Source organism: Schistosoma haematobium, chromosome 1 (assembly GCF_000699445.3).
Source record: "Schistosoma haematobium chromosome 1, whole genome shotgun sequence".
In the NCBI taxonomy this organism is placed as follows: Eukaryota; Metazoa; Platyhelminthes; class Trematoda; order Strigeidida; family Schistosomatidae; genus Schistosoma; species Schistosoma haematobium.
In genome coordinates this window covers 78,732,365-78,750,104 of record NC_067196.1, presented here as the reverse complement: position 1 = coordinate 78,750,104, position 17,740 = coordinate 78,732,365, and the positions used below count along the sequence as shown (strand labels likewise).

Sequence of the window (17,740 nt, the reverse complement as noted above, 5' to 3'; positions counted from 1 at the left end):
ATATGATTTGCCTGAAGTTAATAACTCTTCAGGTCAGTAGAAGGATCTTTTACTTCAAAGGATGAATTTTGGAGAGATTTCAGTTTCATGCATAAAGAACCATTGGACTATTAGTTTCCATCCCTTAGTTGTAGTGACATAAAGTGAAATTATAATGATGGCCTATGGTATAAAAGTAAATTTTCCACGTCCTTATGTTACAAAAATTGTACAGGATAGGTTGTGAATAATGTTGAAATTCTATAGTACTTATTAGATACTGTCTTTGCTTTAGTTAAATTAAGGAATTAAAACGGCATTGTAAAGCTTATTATAAATTATGAAAGAACATTTAGTTCATGAACGATCAACAAATCACAAATGATGCAATATCTTTACAAATAAATGATATATCCTTAAGCTATCAATGAACAGCTAATTATCTTATAAAGGCGTATATATAGTAAACTAATATTTGATGCTTTCTTTTATCAATCTCTTGATACGGGACATCTATATGATTATGTGACTGATATCCTCTTACTTACCTACGTACGCGTTTTACCCCTCGTGAAGAAGGATAGGCCATCCACTAGCATCCCCCCTTGTGTTAATATTTATTCTTCGACTTTTTAAGTGGTCATCTTATATACTATAACTCTGTTGTAATTTATCCAATGCATCACTATCGTTCCTATCTCAACTAGTTATATCCAAATTGAATTATGTCTGACACTTCTCGAGCTTTGTCTTTTTTCTCTTGCTTTATTGCCATCTCTTATAAGTCTAAGGTGGTCTATTGGGTTCACGATATTAATATATTCGCTTTCATCTCGAGTATTAATTATTGCTGACATAAGTACCCACATACAAATGTCAAAATCTAAGAAAAACCATCACTTGACTACGCTCTAAAGCTAATGTTTTGAAAATTCGAATAAGTATAACGGTTCACTGTTTGTAAGATTAGACAACTATTCGTAAAATTTCAAAATGCAATTTGATTATGTCAACTAACTTATGTATTATTAACAGTAACCAAAGTGAAATGTATAGCTAATACATTACATTTTTTAGAATAAAATACATCGATTTTAAAACTACTAATTAAACATCTAAACAATAAAAGGGTACATGAAAAATGAAAGGAAAGAAGGGAAAAAATGAGTAGAGTAAGGGAATTGTAGTATATACTGATTTGTCCAAAAAAGACGTTGTTTAAAGGAATATTATAGTCCTTTTTCAATTTCAATCATTTTAGCAACACCTTCTGCCATTTCATGAGCTGCTTGTAATTCAGTTAAACCAAGACGGCGCTTATTGCTAATATCATATGTACCATCGGGGGATTCTGTATGTTCACCATAGAGACCTTATAACGCGAAAACAAAAACAGAATATCTCAGTAATATGGAGTGATATTAAGAGATTTTTAAACAAGGTGATACACTTCACAGATTAACCTTATTTGGGATACTTTTGAAAACTATGAAGCAGTGGACGGTTGTGCAAGATATGAGGTAAGTCACTAAAATAAACAATTCACTAACTGTTTACACGTTTATACACTAGGCTATGAATATAAAACTCTAGTATTGATTGGAACCCGAACTTTTCATCGAAATATATCTTTTAGAATCATAATTTACGTTTATCCATTTCCTGTATAATAGAAACTGATCAGCAGTGAGAATCATAATACCATAACAGTTAAATTTTAAGGAGTGGTTATATAATATCAGGTAGGATGAACTGTAAGTTTTCCGGTTTCATTGTTTCAAATACGTTAATCTTAAAACTGCTAATGAAAGAAAATACAAGTCTAGACCTATTCAAACATTGTCTTTAACCATTCATTATCAAATATATTTAAATTTGCTGAGGAGTCCCATACTAGGATGAAGCGGCCGTCAAGTGCTTCCAGGTTTTCCATGGTGGTCTAGCTTCAATTGACTCATGATTTCAATCAGTAAATTATATTAAGCTACTACAATTGTTCCTTTAATCTACAAAAATTCGGAAGCACAAAAGATTAAAATATTACCATGGATCATATTCGGCTATCCGTTTATATACTTGACACTTTAAATATGAATCTTCTTTACATTTAATAATTAAGAGCTTTTTTATTAGCAAAAATGTACTCCGAAAAAATAAAGAATCTGATGTGTGGGCGAGAATGATAATGAATTGGTTGTCTGCTTAGTCAGACATGTAGATAATCTGACAGGTGTCAGATGAGTTATATATTCCCCTATCCTTATAATAATAATTATCACCGATTGTTCATTGTTATTGGACTGTGTCAGGTTTTGGTGTGGAAACATATTCACGTTCTAGTCAGGCTAATCACTCGTTCTTGATCTGAGTTGTGTTGACGTCCTGTAGAATAAGTACTGGGAAGGAATCTCGTGCAAATATTCGTTTCAGGTAAATTAACATCTCATACGTGTAAACGTGGAAACCCAACCGTTATAACGCTAGGCGAAGTAAAAGCGAGCGTTATAACAATTGGCGACGGGGTGAAAAACAAAGAACTAGGGGTACAAACCACAAGTTATAACAGAATCATGCTTTGCTTCCTAATATTAAACGCTAACAAACAAAAAACAATAATGAATACCTGACTCTGAATAATAACATGAATGGTAACGATTTTTTTCAGTGTTCTTTTTTGTTGTTGACAAAAAGTGCTAGAGATACATTTTTACATTGCTGAATACGAAAGAAGATATTTGTTTTCATTAAAATTTACTTAATATGTAACTAAACAATACAAATCTCTGTGATCAGTAGTAGCTTCAAAAAGTTGATTTCATTTTCTGGGCATCAGTAATGCGTAAGTTAAAAATTTATAAAATATAAACTACATACAGCGTTCGGTTGTTCTCTACAGTGTCTGTAACGCAACTAATGCTTGGTGCATTTTTAAGAACTAGGTTATAAAATATGTACCCAGTTATAAACTGTTTGTGTGCCTGTTCAAACAATATCCTATAAGTCACCCGTAATAATCACTACATAACTGTTAGCTTGTTGATCATAAGTCATAATCACGCAGTTTGAGTTTAAGACAGAAAAGATAATGTAGAAGAAGGTACTGAATGTAAAACATTTAACAAATTTACCTCTAGCTTGAAGCATATACTTTGCACAAATTTCATCCAGTTTTTTCGGTTGAGAACTAAGTTTTGGTATCTTTAATAATACACTGGCACGCATTGATGTACCTAAGTTTGATGGACAGCAAGTTATGTAACCATATTTATCACTGTGTGCAAACTTCATACTCTTTCCGATAGCATTAATTCCCTGTTATGAATTAAGTAAAGTAAAACTATTAGAAATTGATCACTATGAATAATAGTGTAGGTATAAATAAACTTCTTTTCATAAAAAGATTGACTTATCTTAAGATACTAAGATCTTTTAGTGCAACTCGGTAATTTAGTTGATCAAAAAACTCGGACCAGATACGATGACTGTAAATTCATATTAATGGCAGTCATTGTATGGATTCATTGACCAGTGATTAACTTGTTTTATTAAAATAAGTCATAAAATTTAACTGCATATTTTCAGTTTATGAACATCTCTCCTACTTCCTCTGACTACCAGATTTGTGGAGCAGACTAAATTTAAAGAAACCAACTAGTTAACCGACCGTTGCACTTAATGACTGAATACTAGAACTAACAAGTCATAACTTCATCAAATCTGAGAAATAAATTAGGCTTTTAAGAAACATATCTGAATGCTCTAAGAACTGTCAAGAATCACGGAGATTCTGAGACAAAACCAATTGATTATACTTCTTCCTCCTTATCTGAATGGTCGATCGCTAAATTTATTAAAAATCTTACAGGTCGCTTAAGGTCACTTGTAGACCTATAAATGGCCATTATTTTCTGTGTATAAAAGAACTCTAGAATTATAAAGCTTCTTTCATTATTCGAGGTTCAAGTGTCGAAGAATCCTATCACAAACGTATCAACTTGATTACAATATGTAACCAGCAAAAGTGTATTGTAACAGCGATAGAAACAATGATTAATATTACTAGAAGCTTCTTAACTGAATGCTCATTCTAAACTTTTTTCTTCACCAGTGAATTATTTTGCTTGGATTACTATAGCTATTTATACAGGCATATTTTCGTAGCTTTTTCGTATCAGTGAAAACCATTATAATCATTAGGACAGACATTAAAAGAGAAAAATGTAATAACGTATCTTGGGACTATTGTGTTTACTATATTTATGTTGTGGAAGTAATTACTGGTATGATATATCTGGGTCACGGCTATAAATCCTGACCCAGTGTTATATAAACTGTGCTGTACAAGAATAAATCTGGGTCAAAACATAGTAGATCTAGTGACTCGTAAAAAGCGAGATAAATTTTCACTTTTACTCGAAAACGTTTATGTATTTCTATTGGTTATCCACTCACTTCAATTAAGCGCTTATAAACAGAAGCTAAATCTCCGCCTTGTTGCATTGATATAATTCTCATGTGATCTTCTTCGCAAACCCATACAAGGAAAGTCTTCGAATTGTTATGAAAAATTCCACGTCCAACAGGCCAATCGCGATACCCACCGGCATCACGTAAAACACTAAACAGAAGAACGGTAGAGATATACATATGGATATGTATACATTTTGTCACTAGATTCAATGGCCAAAATTCATTAACATTAAACTACAACCAATTATCTCTGGGATTAACCAATCTTTTATCAAACATACTCTACTTTGAGGATTCGCTTATGTAAGACGAACATTTTAAATGTATCTTTACGACAATCTTAAATCGTTTACCTACAAAGTGAAGCTTTAAAGACAGTTTTTAACATCTACATTCATCGTAACACCAGTGTACTCACCTTATAAAATAACTCTATAATCTACTAACTTTCACGAAGACACCCATCCTAAGTAATACTAAAAGAAACTCAAATTCCCATTTGAGTTGAAATTGTTTCCTCTTGTTGTTTATTATCTCCGTCCCTTTATGCTGTGATGTCGGATCATAAGTTAACTCTGGCTGCCCAAAACGAAATTTGCTAAATAGTAGTGTTGAAATTTTAATCACTTAAAGGAATTAAAATAAGTTCACACTTACGGATCATCATTTTTAAATAAGAAATGGTCTTCAACTAGTTGTTTTCTATCTTCCTCTTTCATATCAGTTAATGGATAGTAAGTCCCAGCATGTTCGCCAGTAAGTCCTTTCAGTGCTCCGGAAATAACTTGCTCTAATTTTATACGATCAGTTTTGCTCATAATTGTTGGGAATAAAAAGCCTTCAACACTACGACCAACACGGACACGTGTAGAGACAATGTATTTACCTAGAAATAGTGTAAATGGAAAACCGATGTTATACTATCAAAAGTAGTGGTATATGATGTCAAGATCAGTGAAGCCACCTAAATCCCCAAAACAAATTAAATAAAAAGAGGTTCTAGCCTGCAATACAGCAGTTGAAAGTTCAATACTATAATTATGAAACCATCATTCTCGTGCTCCTGAATATTATTTGACTGTAGATCGAAAGATCTATTACTAGTTCCAGCCATGAGAATTTAGTGCACTCTCTCTTAGAAACGGAGAGGCATTCAAACGTAGTAAACAGTAGAAACATTATATTAACACCATTAATCGATACCCCAAACTTTCGAGCTAGAAACCACTCCATTAATCCTGGCAGCATAAAAAGTTACATACCAACTGGATCTAGGTCACCGAATGGAAGCTTTGACAAGTCACCAAATGTGGGCGCAGGATGTTTAAATGCAGGATCTTTCACGCCGTGATAATCACAGATCAATGGATCTAAGTAATCAATGAACGTCGAATAACATTCAGCTTCCCCGGTTCGTGGACATATTGAACGATGATTGTATGCACCTATAAAAGAAATTTTGAAGAAATTCCTTACAATAACTGTTTGGATAGTAATATAAACCATGAAATTCTACGGTATAAGCAAAAAAAATAAAATGACCTTTTGCATTCAGCAAATCTATGTAATTCTTAGAACTAAATGAACGTATTAACTAATTGTCTAGTTTAATTATTAATCACTTAATGAATTGTTTGTAGGTCAGTTATGAAAGTGTAAAATTAGTGATTTATATGGTCTTTTCAATATATACACGTAGTTTAAAGTGTGAATCTTTTGAAAAATGATTTTTTATGACTAAATAATGTCTGGGATGATTTTCATGGAACAGTGAATGGAATAAGCGAGACTCTCAATTAAGGTGAAAGTGTAACGCATAACATGGAGATTTCTTTGAAAAAAAAGGATTCGTTGTATGAGAGAAATATTTTAAGAGAATAACCATCTGGAGATTAGTATGCTAGGCCGAAATTCATGAGTATATTTGGAAGGCTGTTAATGTCATTTAGCTAACCGCACCTTGACAGATAGAAAAGAGGTCAAGCCAGTGACTCGGTGATTGAAGAATAAAAGTATAGAGCGCTAGGGATGGTAAATGACTGCTTTGGCTCACTGTAGTTAGTACAAACACTGAAACAATAAGACCGGATTGGGACCAACCCAATAGAAAAAATTGGGGTTTTATTGCGAAAATATTAGATAGGTTTGACTGATCACGTTATTTGTATGAAGTTTGCAGCTTAGTTTTAAGTGAGAGTGAAAATAAATTTGAGAGACATATAGGGTATCTAACAGCTAGAATTGTTACTCATTTATCTAATTTAAATAAAAAAACAACATATGTTTATATAAAAGTCACATAGGACGGTTGAAGCATCCTACTAAAATCATCCACCAATCCCAATTGGTTAGGAGGAAGCAAATCAGCATTTGTAGCTCATTTGTTGGAAGTAGATGTTTCTAATACCTTGTATTTTAATATACTGATATTTTCACTTCTTTTATCATACACTAAGCCATTATGTGGAAATATAGATTCAACTGAAGCTATAAGCAGGGTATTACCATCATCACACTCTGATCGAAATGAAACATAAATATTCAGTCGACCTGATGTTTGCCACTTTCAGCTTTAGTATTTTTTTTGTAAAACAAAAATGATAGCATTGGATTTATAGCTGTAGAGCCTGATGAAGAAGTTATCGGAAATAGTCGTTCACTCTAATACTTTTTGTTTTTAAATGTCCAAAACTATTCGACATTATTTATTTTAATCATATGGGATTACATTGATGCTCATATTAATTAACAGATTGTTCATCTCTCTAGATAAAATTAATCGAGTTAAAAGCATCACCACTTTCCCTGATTTTTTTTCTGTTAAAATGTATTTTAATGTATAATATAGTTTATAACTTAATCTACATTTTCGCAAACAGTCCTTAGACATTTAGTATGTTTGTTAATCTAACAGTTTATCAGACTTGTTTCTCTCATGTGTGCACAATTTTCGTCCAAGTTGATATATCCATACAGTCTCATCCACTTAGCCTACAATTCAGCAGACACAATCAACCACAGGTCATTTATGTGAAAACTTGCTAAGATCTGAAAGAAAAGTAACAGAAATTGAGCACCAAGTATGCCAGAGATATATTAAAATATATTTGAAATAATCTCATAGACTAATGTAAATAATTCAAACATATTTCCCGGCTACATTGTTAAGACCTGTAATCAAAATACCAACGGTAGTGTTTGCACTTCTCCTACATGACTCAAGTGCCCATAATGCTGTCTATTAAAAGCTCTTCAGTTAAATTTATCTAAGAGAACTCAATAGCCTCAAAATGTCTCGAGACAGTTCTGATTGATGTCAGAAAAAATTTGAGGATTTATAGTAACCAGAATCAAATACTTTAGTGATTAATGAAGTTAACCAGAATTGCCGTTTTATCTACAAGGGAACAGATCAGTTAATCCCATGTAAAGCCAATTAAAAAAAGCCCCATACTTGGTAATTGTTCGGAATTATAAAAAAAACGAATCGTTCTTCACATTAACTTCATAAAAGCAGCTTACCATTGCGTATCATATGAGCTAGGGTAGCACCGTGGGTTGTTCGTTTTCCATCATATTTTTTAATTATTTCTGGTGTCAAATATTTGCGAGTATAGCACTTTTCGATAGAAGCACCTTCTAGCAGTTTGGCCAGGTAAGTTAATGGTTCAACTGGCATAACGCCCTCTGTAAACAGGATCATATTAAGGAGAGGAATTATTTATGACAGTGACACACAACTGTAAGCTCTCAAGAGGTCTATGTGAGTGAACTAGTTTAATAAATCCATAAAACGAAGCTAGTACAGATACTTCTCGCTACAAATAGTTAAAGATATGTTTAACATCAGTATGGACGGTAAGATATTTTGTGGTACATGTTTCGTAATTTTAATGTTACTTAGGTCTGGCTAAGTGAATTAGCTTTAGGACTGAAAATTAATTTTCGTTTAGCATATGAGATCAGCCCAGTAAATCAAATGTTACTGAGATGTGACAATGAGGTCTCAGTGGGTAAACTGCTAACTTTGGAATTTGCCAAATTAATTGACATTTAAATGATTTCTGAAGGAACCGCATATTCGTTGGTTATATATCTTAAATTAAGCGATTATTTAGTTTCCATATTCGATCACATACAAGATTAAAGGAGGAGACTAAGAGAACCATAGAATATGAATTTAATCACAAACAAAGTCGTTGGATTATACTTAACAGTAGGTAGCACTAAACCTGTTAGCTGGACATAGACTGGATTAAAGCAGGCTCAATGCGCGACTGCATTGGTGCACGCTGACTGGCCAATTCTTATCCAATCAGCACTAGTCGATACTTGGAGAATACTCTGGAATCTTCTCATGTGAAAAACTATAAATATACTAACGCTTTTCCCTATTGCTGCTGATTTGCTTCTTACTTCCATCTAACCTTGTTATTTTGAATATAATCTATTTCCTGTTGAACCGTGTTCTGATTTGGGGACTTGTCGAGTGAATCGGTGTCCGAGAATACTAAGCAATAGGAATAGCCGGGTCATAACCGTAAGAAAGAGATTATAACAAAACCCATGTTTACGGCCTGACCTTACGTATTACTATTTCGAACTATCAAGTATAGCAGCTTACTTAACGAAGCCCACTTATACTTAAGAGCTAATGAGGTTAAAATTGGTTACTACTTGGTAACCGAATCCTGTGATGGAGTGATTTACAAGATTTCCTTTAGCATCACATAATGAAGAATTTAATGACTATTATTATAGCTAATATGAGTGAAGGAATATAATTATTAGATAATAAGTCAAACTGTAATAAAATGAATCACAGTGGTACAGACATATCCATTCTTTATATTCAACTAAACTCTTAACAAATAATTACTTTCTGCTCTCCCACATGCTACCACTGACAGGGTTCAAAACAGTTATCAAGTAGACAAGATCCGAGACTTTGTTAATATGAAGGAGTGGAACCTTAATCTGTAACCGACAGTCGAGTCTTTCGCGGTCAATGAACTCATGAGGTTGAGCCATTACACCTCAACAGAAGGCTAGATTCAGATACTTCCAACTCAAGGACTTCGTTCCTACTGTTAGGTTTTCGTATCACTGTACCATTCAAAAATGAAGCGACTTGAATAAATGTTGTTAGGTTGGTACATAACTTCCCTGGTTTACTTCTAAAATCCAATATTTTTAAAGTGTTTATTAACCTATTTTCCTTGATTTTCTTTGGCACTATGGCTGAACAATATTTACGGTCTAGTATTTGTAGTTCGCATGAGAAAGAAAAGTAACATGATAGAACTAGCTCTTAGCTCCTACCTATTATAACATATGAGGAATATACGTACAGATATATACTTTTTACTAAATAACATTGAAGCATACCACTAATACAGTCAGTAAAAACAGCAATTACCTGGAGCACCTTTGTTATATTCTTGTAACATAACTTCAAGTTCAAGTAAAGCTCGAACACCGGAATGCATTTCAGTAACAGCATCAAGCTCAGTAAGACCAAGGCGACGTTTATTACTCAAATCGTAAATACCACCAACTGACTCAGTATGTTCTCCATGAGTGCCACGAGGCTGTATACCATGCTTTTCACAAATTTCCTAAGGATTTTAATTTTTCAGTAGCAAAATCAAAGTATTATTACCAACACTAGTTAAATTAACAGTCGGGTGTAATAAGTTTGTAGAATGGAGTTGTAAGCAAATGAAGTTAGGTTAGGTGAGAAAACCTGGTCTGCTTTGTTCCAGTTTGGGGTTTATTATAACGACATTTATAATATTTTGCACAAAAATATGATTATTAACAAACCATTCAAAGATGAAAACGAAATTATTATCAAAAACACAAACTGATACAGGGTACGACCGAATCAAATCCAGATAGGGTTTCGCTAATAGTTTCATGTATACAATGTATACAGGTCCACTCAGAATATTTAACTTGAACACATTTCAGTCTTAATATAAACCATGAAAAATTTATAAGAGAAACTGTGTTTATTGTTTCAACATAATTTAAATTTTTACTCAGTGCAATTTTTTCGCTGATCATATCTGTGAAAATTTGGTTTATTTGCCATTACATAATGACTGGCTGAATCGTAAGTGGACATATGGCTTCCCTCACAAATGATTAGTCTCTGTTTGAAACAAAGGATAATATTAGATTAAGTGCTTGCATTATATTTTTACCTCTCATTTACAAAATGGACTTCCATACAGAAATACAAAGCACTCAGAAACACAATGCCAACTAACCTTGAAATTCGGTAATGAAGCCAGCATAGGGATTTTTGCATGTACACTAGCTCTTAGTGTCGTACCCAAATTAGATGGACAAAATGTGATAAACCCTAAACGATCATTGAATGCGAATTTCAGTGATTTGGACAGTTCTTGTATTGCCTGTATAGATTTCAAGAAAACATGAAGGGCAACAGATGATGGAAAACAATTACTAAACATCACAGACTTAAACCAGTGACAAAATTAATTAGTCATATATTCATATCACACGTGCTAAGCTATTTGTGATACAACGTTTTTGAAATCTGTTTATTGTATTATCAAGTTGCTTTCCCCCCCCCTCATAGAAGATAGTGACTGGAGTTGACTATCAATTTCGTGGGCACAGCTCTTCAAATACTTCACTTTCAACCACTTGGCTGAAGGTCCATACCCCGACTCACTCAACTGCACTGGTTATTCAAACTTTACATTGACATGTTCACTCCAAACTTAACATCAAGTCTGTGGCACACGGTTAGCAATAACGGACTAAATACAGTTAGGTTACTTATGTGGTGAGACAAAGCTTCAGCCTTATCAAGTCAGTCGTATCTAAATCCCTGGTAGTATTAATTGGTTAGTATTCTGACTTTTAAACCCGTAGTGATATGTATGTTATATACAGAGACACTCAACAAAGTGTTAGAAGTTGCACACATTTACTATGGAAAAGTATGCCGAAATAAATAAGAATAAGTTTCTACAAAATTGTAAAGTGTTTTCAAGATTTAATCAGGGAGAAGTTCATATTTGTTCTCCATTTGCGTTCATCAAATAGACCACTCTGGAATCATGATTGCTATCAAAACCAAACGAAGATTCATAACTTTTTTTTCTATATTGGTAGTCGGAAAATCTACCAAGGACTGATAAAAATCCTTGTCTAAAAAAGAGACCTAAAACCGAATAGATAATGAAAAAACTGTAGTTATGTAAGAATGGATTGAAAGTTCCAGTAAATTTCTTCTACATATCTACAAGAGGAAACAGATCAGCTACTTTGAACCCTTTCCGCTTCGTTAAAAACAAAATATTTGAAATAAAAAAGTAAAAACTTCAAACTGTCTTCTGAATCCACATTGCACGAGGCTACCTAGTGGGTGAATGCATTGATAAACAGACTATCAACCAAGTAACGACTAGAAACTTTACACTTTGTGACTACTCTTGTCATTTTTCATATATTATATGGTTAACTTTTTCTACACGTTTATTATTCTTCAACTTCGGGTTTTTATCAGTAGGGTTTAAGCTATTAGCTTAAAAGTAAAATTCTAAATGTATAAAAACATATGAATTACATAGAAATAAATATAATAAACACTTCTAAAACCTACACTGGCCAGTCGTTTGTAAACTGCGATTAAATCACCACCCCTTTGCATTGAAATGACGCGAATGTGATCCTCTTCGTTAATCCAGACCAAAAAGTTCTTTTGTTTGTTTATGAATATACCGCGACCTGTTGGCCAATCAATGTATCCACCAGCATCTTTAAGAACGCTATGAAAGCAGTATTGAAGTTAATAAAGATAAAATGAAGTGGCAGTATAGAAACACAATTTTAGTAAATGTATTCTTAAAACCAAATCGTCTGGTGGGTCAAAACGAGAACTTGATAAAGATATGGTAAAATGCAAAACAAATGACGATAATAAATTAAATAGTACGAATGGAAGATGGGAGATGTTGATTAACAGTTAACCAAATATTTGAAAAGAACTGGCAAAATGTTCGTTTTTAAGCAACAAACCTTAACTTAGAACGCAATTGTGGGAGAGATGGAACATGTGCACGTTTTGACCAGCTATTTTATTATTTCGAGAATTTGGTGGATTGAAGGTGACGTAGGGAACCTAGGTACTTGAAGAAAATGCATACAAGTGTTCTTTAATGTGCAAAAGTAATTACGTTATATGAGAATCAATAGAATTATCCCTTTTCTCAAAGTGTTGACAGATAAAAAGTACAGCTTTGAGTCAAAATGCACATAATCATATCTTGAAAGTAATTGATTCTCAAATGATCGGATGAAAGCTTCATAACTTTATCGAAATAAAATCAACATTATAATGAGTAAAGAACAAAGTTTCACTACGTGGGCAGATATTCATCTTGAAATAAATTACCAAAAAAATGTTTCAAAAATGTAATACCGTAGGTTAACTTCAGAAAGTTTACGTACTGACAAATAGAATTATCGTGGAAACTTTAAATTTAAAATTTGATTCAACACAGAAAAGTGATTATACCAGTAGACAACTTGACAAATACATTTTAGCTACAACATACTTGTCATCGTTTCTGAAAAGAAAATGATCGTTCACTAGTTTGATTCTATCTTCCTCTGACATTCCTGTCAATGGATAATACGTCCCTTCGTATTCGCCTGATAAGTTACGTAGAGCAGTTGAGATCTAAGAACAATAAGGAAATGAATCAACTTTTCATGCCTTAAAATTACGGATTTTGTAGGCATAAGAAGTTATACGAACAGAACTTACCTTCTTTTCCAACTCAATTCGAGTGTCTTTGGTTAACGTAGGGCCAAAACCAAACCCCTCAACCGTTCTACCTAGGCGAACTCTAGTAGATACGACTAAATTGCCATAAGCATTTAGATCCGTAAACGATAGACTCTTGAGGTCACCAAAATCTGACTTTGGATGTTGTATTTTGCCATTTTCCACCTGAAAAAGACATTCCATTAATACTGAGGATGACGATGGATATGTGAACACAAGCCATTATTAATAGTAAAAGATAAGGCTGAACAAACCTTATGATAATCTGCAATCACGGCGTCAAAGAAATCCCTGAAGGATTCATATGCATTTAAATCGCATGATCTTGGCAACAAAGCTCCAGGGTTATGAGCATCTGCAATTTAAATAATATACACCCGAAGGTAACGTAAATTAGATAAACGTACTAAAGGTAAACAGCAAAATTTATAGCGTTCAACTGGATGTGGGATTACGGTTAAAAAAAAAGCCAGTGAATGCTCGTAAGAAAGTGCGCTAAGAACTAATTAGTGAAAGTATAGAATGTAAACTAATTTTGGTCTTCAACACGAACTTAATCTGGGTTATTGATAAACAGGCTTGTCTCGATTGCACGAATGATTTTAACACATACCTATGATCTTAATTAATAATGAGACGTTTCCACTATGCATTCTCCTGACTGTAGTTAGGACAAGTAATCCAGAAATGAGTTGTATGTCCGTGCAATGAGTAAATCAGAACACTGCTCAAGATCCAAAACTGATAACCATAAGTTAAAGTAGTACCAAAAATTCTTCAAATGTATAAAACTTGGGAAAAACTACAGAATGAAAAAGCAGAAATCATGTAGAAATCGTTGGATGGTGAACCAGTTTCGTGAAATCAGACGTCAAAAATAATTCACCAAAAAATGTTTCTGAATCAACATCTATACCACTCAAACATAATTACTAATATCTACAATTTTGATTTCTCTGAGATACAAGTCTTCAACTTATATTGAAGATAAAAATACCAATAAACGAAGTAAAAAGACGCGAGTTTTAGTCAAAAAAGTTCTCACTTGTATTCACACACTGAGCTAGAGTCCCACCCAAGCTCGTTTTTGTCGCCTGATATTTGTTGACAATGTCATCAGTTAAATATTTTTTGGTCAGTGAGTGATTACGTTCATCATTTCTAATTTTAGCTTGGAGATTGTGGAGGCTTTCAACCTGCATGTTGATTGTGTACAGAGAACGGATTTCACGAGAAACAAATACCACCTGGATAAGTCGTACAACTTTTATAAATGTACTAGTACATGTCATATGTTTTCAAGTCCATCGGACTAGTAAAACAAATTTGGTCTACATTGATAATGGTGTTGTATATCGGTGTTTAAATTTGCAGAAACATGTTTGGACGGACAGAAGATTTGCTTTTTTTCAAAATATTCTAATTTTTGATAGAATTGAAAGCTGTGATGCTAACATATGTAGAACATGCAGGTAAAATAAAAACCAACAAAAGATATTGCAATACACAGATCTACTTTTCAGCATCTCATAAGTTTCTTCGTGTGGTTCATCGTCGTGTAGCAGTAAATAAATCCCCAAAAGAAATAGCTCTGTAGGTTTTCGACAATGGATGCTGACCAGATTAGTTTTAGTGGACTCACCTAGCTGAAGGCGCTCGGTCATGCATCCGCACCAGATCACGTGTGGTAACGCTGTGCTCAACATCTACCGCAATCGCTAGCCAGATTAGATCAGAGAATTCCGATATATTGGTAATCGCCAAATACACTCTTCCGATCTCCTCGACTCTGTCTTCTGATTTCTCTCTGTGGGTACAAATTTTATTAGGTGTTGCTGGTAAAAGCGTTGTCAAATACTGAATACCTGTGTCCTCTTCAATCGTATGGAATTAGAAAATCGCAAATGTGTATTCTACTGTTGAGTGATTAGGATAAGTGCACATATTGACTGCAGTTGAGCTAAAGCACTCTAGTCAAATACGCTGATGCTTACATCCCGCCTGAGGTAGGAATGTAGTTCCTTGTTGTGCAATGAGGATTGAAGACTTACTAGTTCCCTTAAAAGTTGAGGGTCTGGAAGTAGTCGAACCTGGTCACTCTTCACTTACCTTTGTCTTTAAGTGGTCATTTGTTGAAGATAGATCTGCTGCCCGTCAAAAAGGAGTGAATCTGTAATCTCACTTGAAGGGCAAAATAATGTGGAAGGTTTTGATTGCAGTCACATTCTTTAGTTTGACCAGGTTTTGAATGTAGCGGAAAGGGTTACCGATGAATTGCTACAACGTTATCTATCAAAATCCGTACTCAGACTAAAACGACATGGAGGTTTTTGAGACAGATCACGAAATACAACCCTGTTTGTCACCTGGAATCCTATAGTGGGTCAGTTGGTAATAAGCTTTTTAGACTTCTCAAGAACGTTCGACAGAAATGTCTGTGGAATTCGCTTTGCGAAACTGGAAACGCCAGATTATTCGAGAACTTCGATTTGGTATCTACAGGTCTACTTATGGGGTTAGAATATAATCTTATTAATTTGGACAATAATTTCGAGTAAAATACTTCACGGTTCTGAACTTCAAACAATTCTAGTCTCATTATTTATCAGTGATCTATAAGTTGACCTCGAGCTTAAAATTCGGAAGACTAAGTAATATCTACAGATGTGTCCTCTCCATCTTGACAGATCATAAGGCTGCACGAAAATGATGAAAAAAATGTACTCAAACCTGCCAATTTTTGAATCCTGAAAGGATCTTCGATCACGTAGGGGTTATGGAACACTGTTTCATTTTTATTTCACTTGTCATTTTGAATTTGGAAGACTATTTTGGAATATCGCTCTATTTTGATCGGTCTGTAACAGCTTAAGTTGATTAGTTAAGAGTCCACCTCAAACAACTAAGTATATTTCAGAACAATACAGCCCAAGTATTCACTCACTTCTTTATTTTGTAAAGACATTATACTTCCTATTATGTTATATTGAATGTTGAAAAGTCTTGTGTAGTTCAGCAGGTAATCTCCGACTCCACTGTGACTGCCCCACCATCCAAATAAAGACCCATTCACAGCTAGTCTAGTGTCTTCTATCAATAGTTAGCCCTTACAGGCACGAAAGATCCAGTATAATATGTTAGGCTGAACCAATCTTTGATAAGTTGATTATTAGATTTTGATGTAACGGATGACTCAAAATATTTTCCTGACTCTCATGTATACTGCGAAAATAAAATTGTACGATAATGAAACTATTCATTTTACATCATATCCAGGAATCACGACCCAGAATAGAATAGAGTATTCTCTCCCCCAAAAATAATGTAGGATCTTTATATTGCGATATTTTGAACGATTTTATGACCTCAATGTAAATTATCTCATATATTACACATTGGTGATGTATGGTCATTCGGACACACATATTGACATATAATTTGGTGTTCTCCATCATTTGACACTGACTCCCGTTTTTCTTTATTTAGGTTTTATCAGTTGAACTCAGGGAGTATTTTCCACATTTGCCAATATGTCTCCTAGCTAAGATAACTGTATTCATCCAGACTTCGATTCTCAGGTCTACTGAGAATTTGTAGCCGGAAGCGATGATATACTAACTGACAAAAATGGACATTAACTGAATGTTGCCCGTAAATTCCTACTGCGATAAAAATCATGTGTGAGTTTGTAGAATTATGGTCTACTATGATATTAGTACTGCCCTAATAATAGAACTTATCCTAAAATTGTAGATTTGTCATGATATAACTGCCTAATCTGTAAGATCTTACGTGGAAGCTACGTCATCGTCTACACCAACTCATTGCATCATAACAATTACCAATACATGATGTAGAACAAAGTTAGGCTAGAGATAGGACAATATATTTAATATGGTTAAAAGATATAAGATAACAGGGACCACGCCTGCATGGCCGAGTCATGCTTTTCGATCAACCCAAATTCATTCAACTCATTCATCCTGTCTTCTTCATCGTTCGGTATTTCTCCGCATTAAATATTGAATATCTATTTTCCGAGTAATCTCGTATTCAGCTTTGAGGATTGTGTGGTTATGGTTCAATGCCACTACACTACTCCCCCACCAGAATCAACGTGGTGTTGGTTCGATACCGAATTGGATGGGATTGTCGCGTGCCGAGGGTTACCAAGAATAGGTAGAATCCTCCGGATATTGATAAGCTGAAAGATAAATCAAAAAGAAGGCGGCAGCATCTGGTCGGGAAATACATGTGATAATTTTAAAATATCTGCCTTCAAGCTTAACACGCTTGAAATGAAAATTTGGGTGAAGTTTATTTGAGCTATAAAGAATGGGATTACTTACACCTGTTACTCCTCATGAAGGAGCATAGGTCGCTCACCAGCATTCTCCATCCAACCCTGTCCTGGGCAATCCTTTCCAGCTCCTTCCAGTTGTAATTCATCCTTTTCATATC

General features: G+C 34.1%; 1 protein-coding gene across 2 annotated transcripts; it reads right to left on the bottom strand.

The window, feature by feature from the left end:
• Window positions 1-983: 983 nt before the first annotated feature.
• On the bottom strand, window positions 984-14,585 carry MS3_00002196 (uncharacterized protein; the record flags this gene model as incomplete). 2 transcript variants are annotated; one of them, XM_012941606.3, is made up of 13 exons in its annotated part: window positions 984-1,351; window positions 3,108-3,291; window positions 4,432-4,597; window positions 5,107-5,335; window positions 5,712-5,894; window positions 7,972-8,136; window positions 9,869-10,067; window positions 10,725-10,871; window positions 12,092-12,257; window positions 13,047-13,171; window positions 13,259-13,444; window positions 13,534-13,634; window positions 14,325-14,571. In XM_012941606.3, the coding sequence occupies 13 exons, from the start codon at window positions 14,569-14,571 to the stop codon at window positions 1,209-1,211; spliced, it is 2,241 nt and encodes a 746-aa protein (XP_012797060.2). In that variant the 3' UTR covers window positions 984-1,208. The 2 variants fall into 2 exon arrangements, with proteins under 2 accessions (XP_012797060.2, XP_051075227.1); XM_051209769.1 differs by lacking the exons at window positions 7,972-8,136; window positions 9,869-10,067; window positions 10,725-10,871; ... (1 more) ...; window positions 13,047-13,171; window positions 13,259-13,444 and having other exon boundaries at window positions 14,325-14,585.
• Window positions 14,586-17,740: the final 3,155 nt, after the last annotated feature.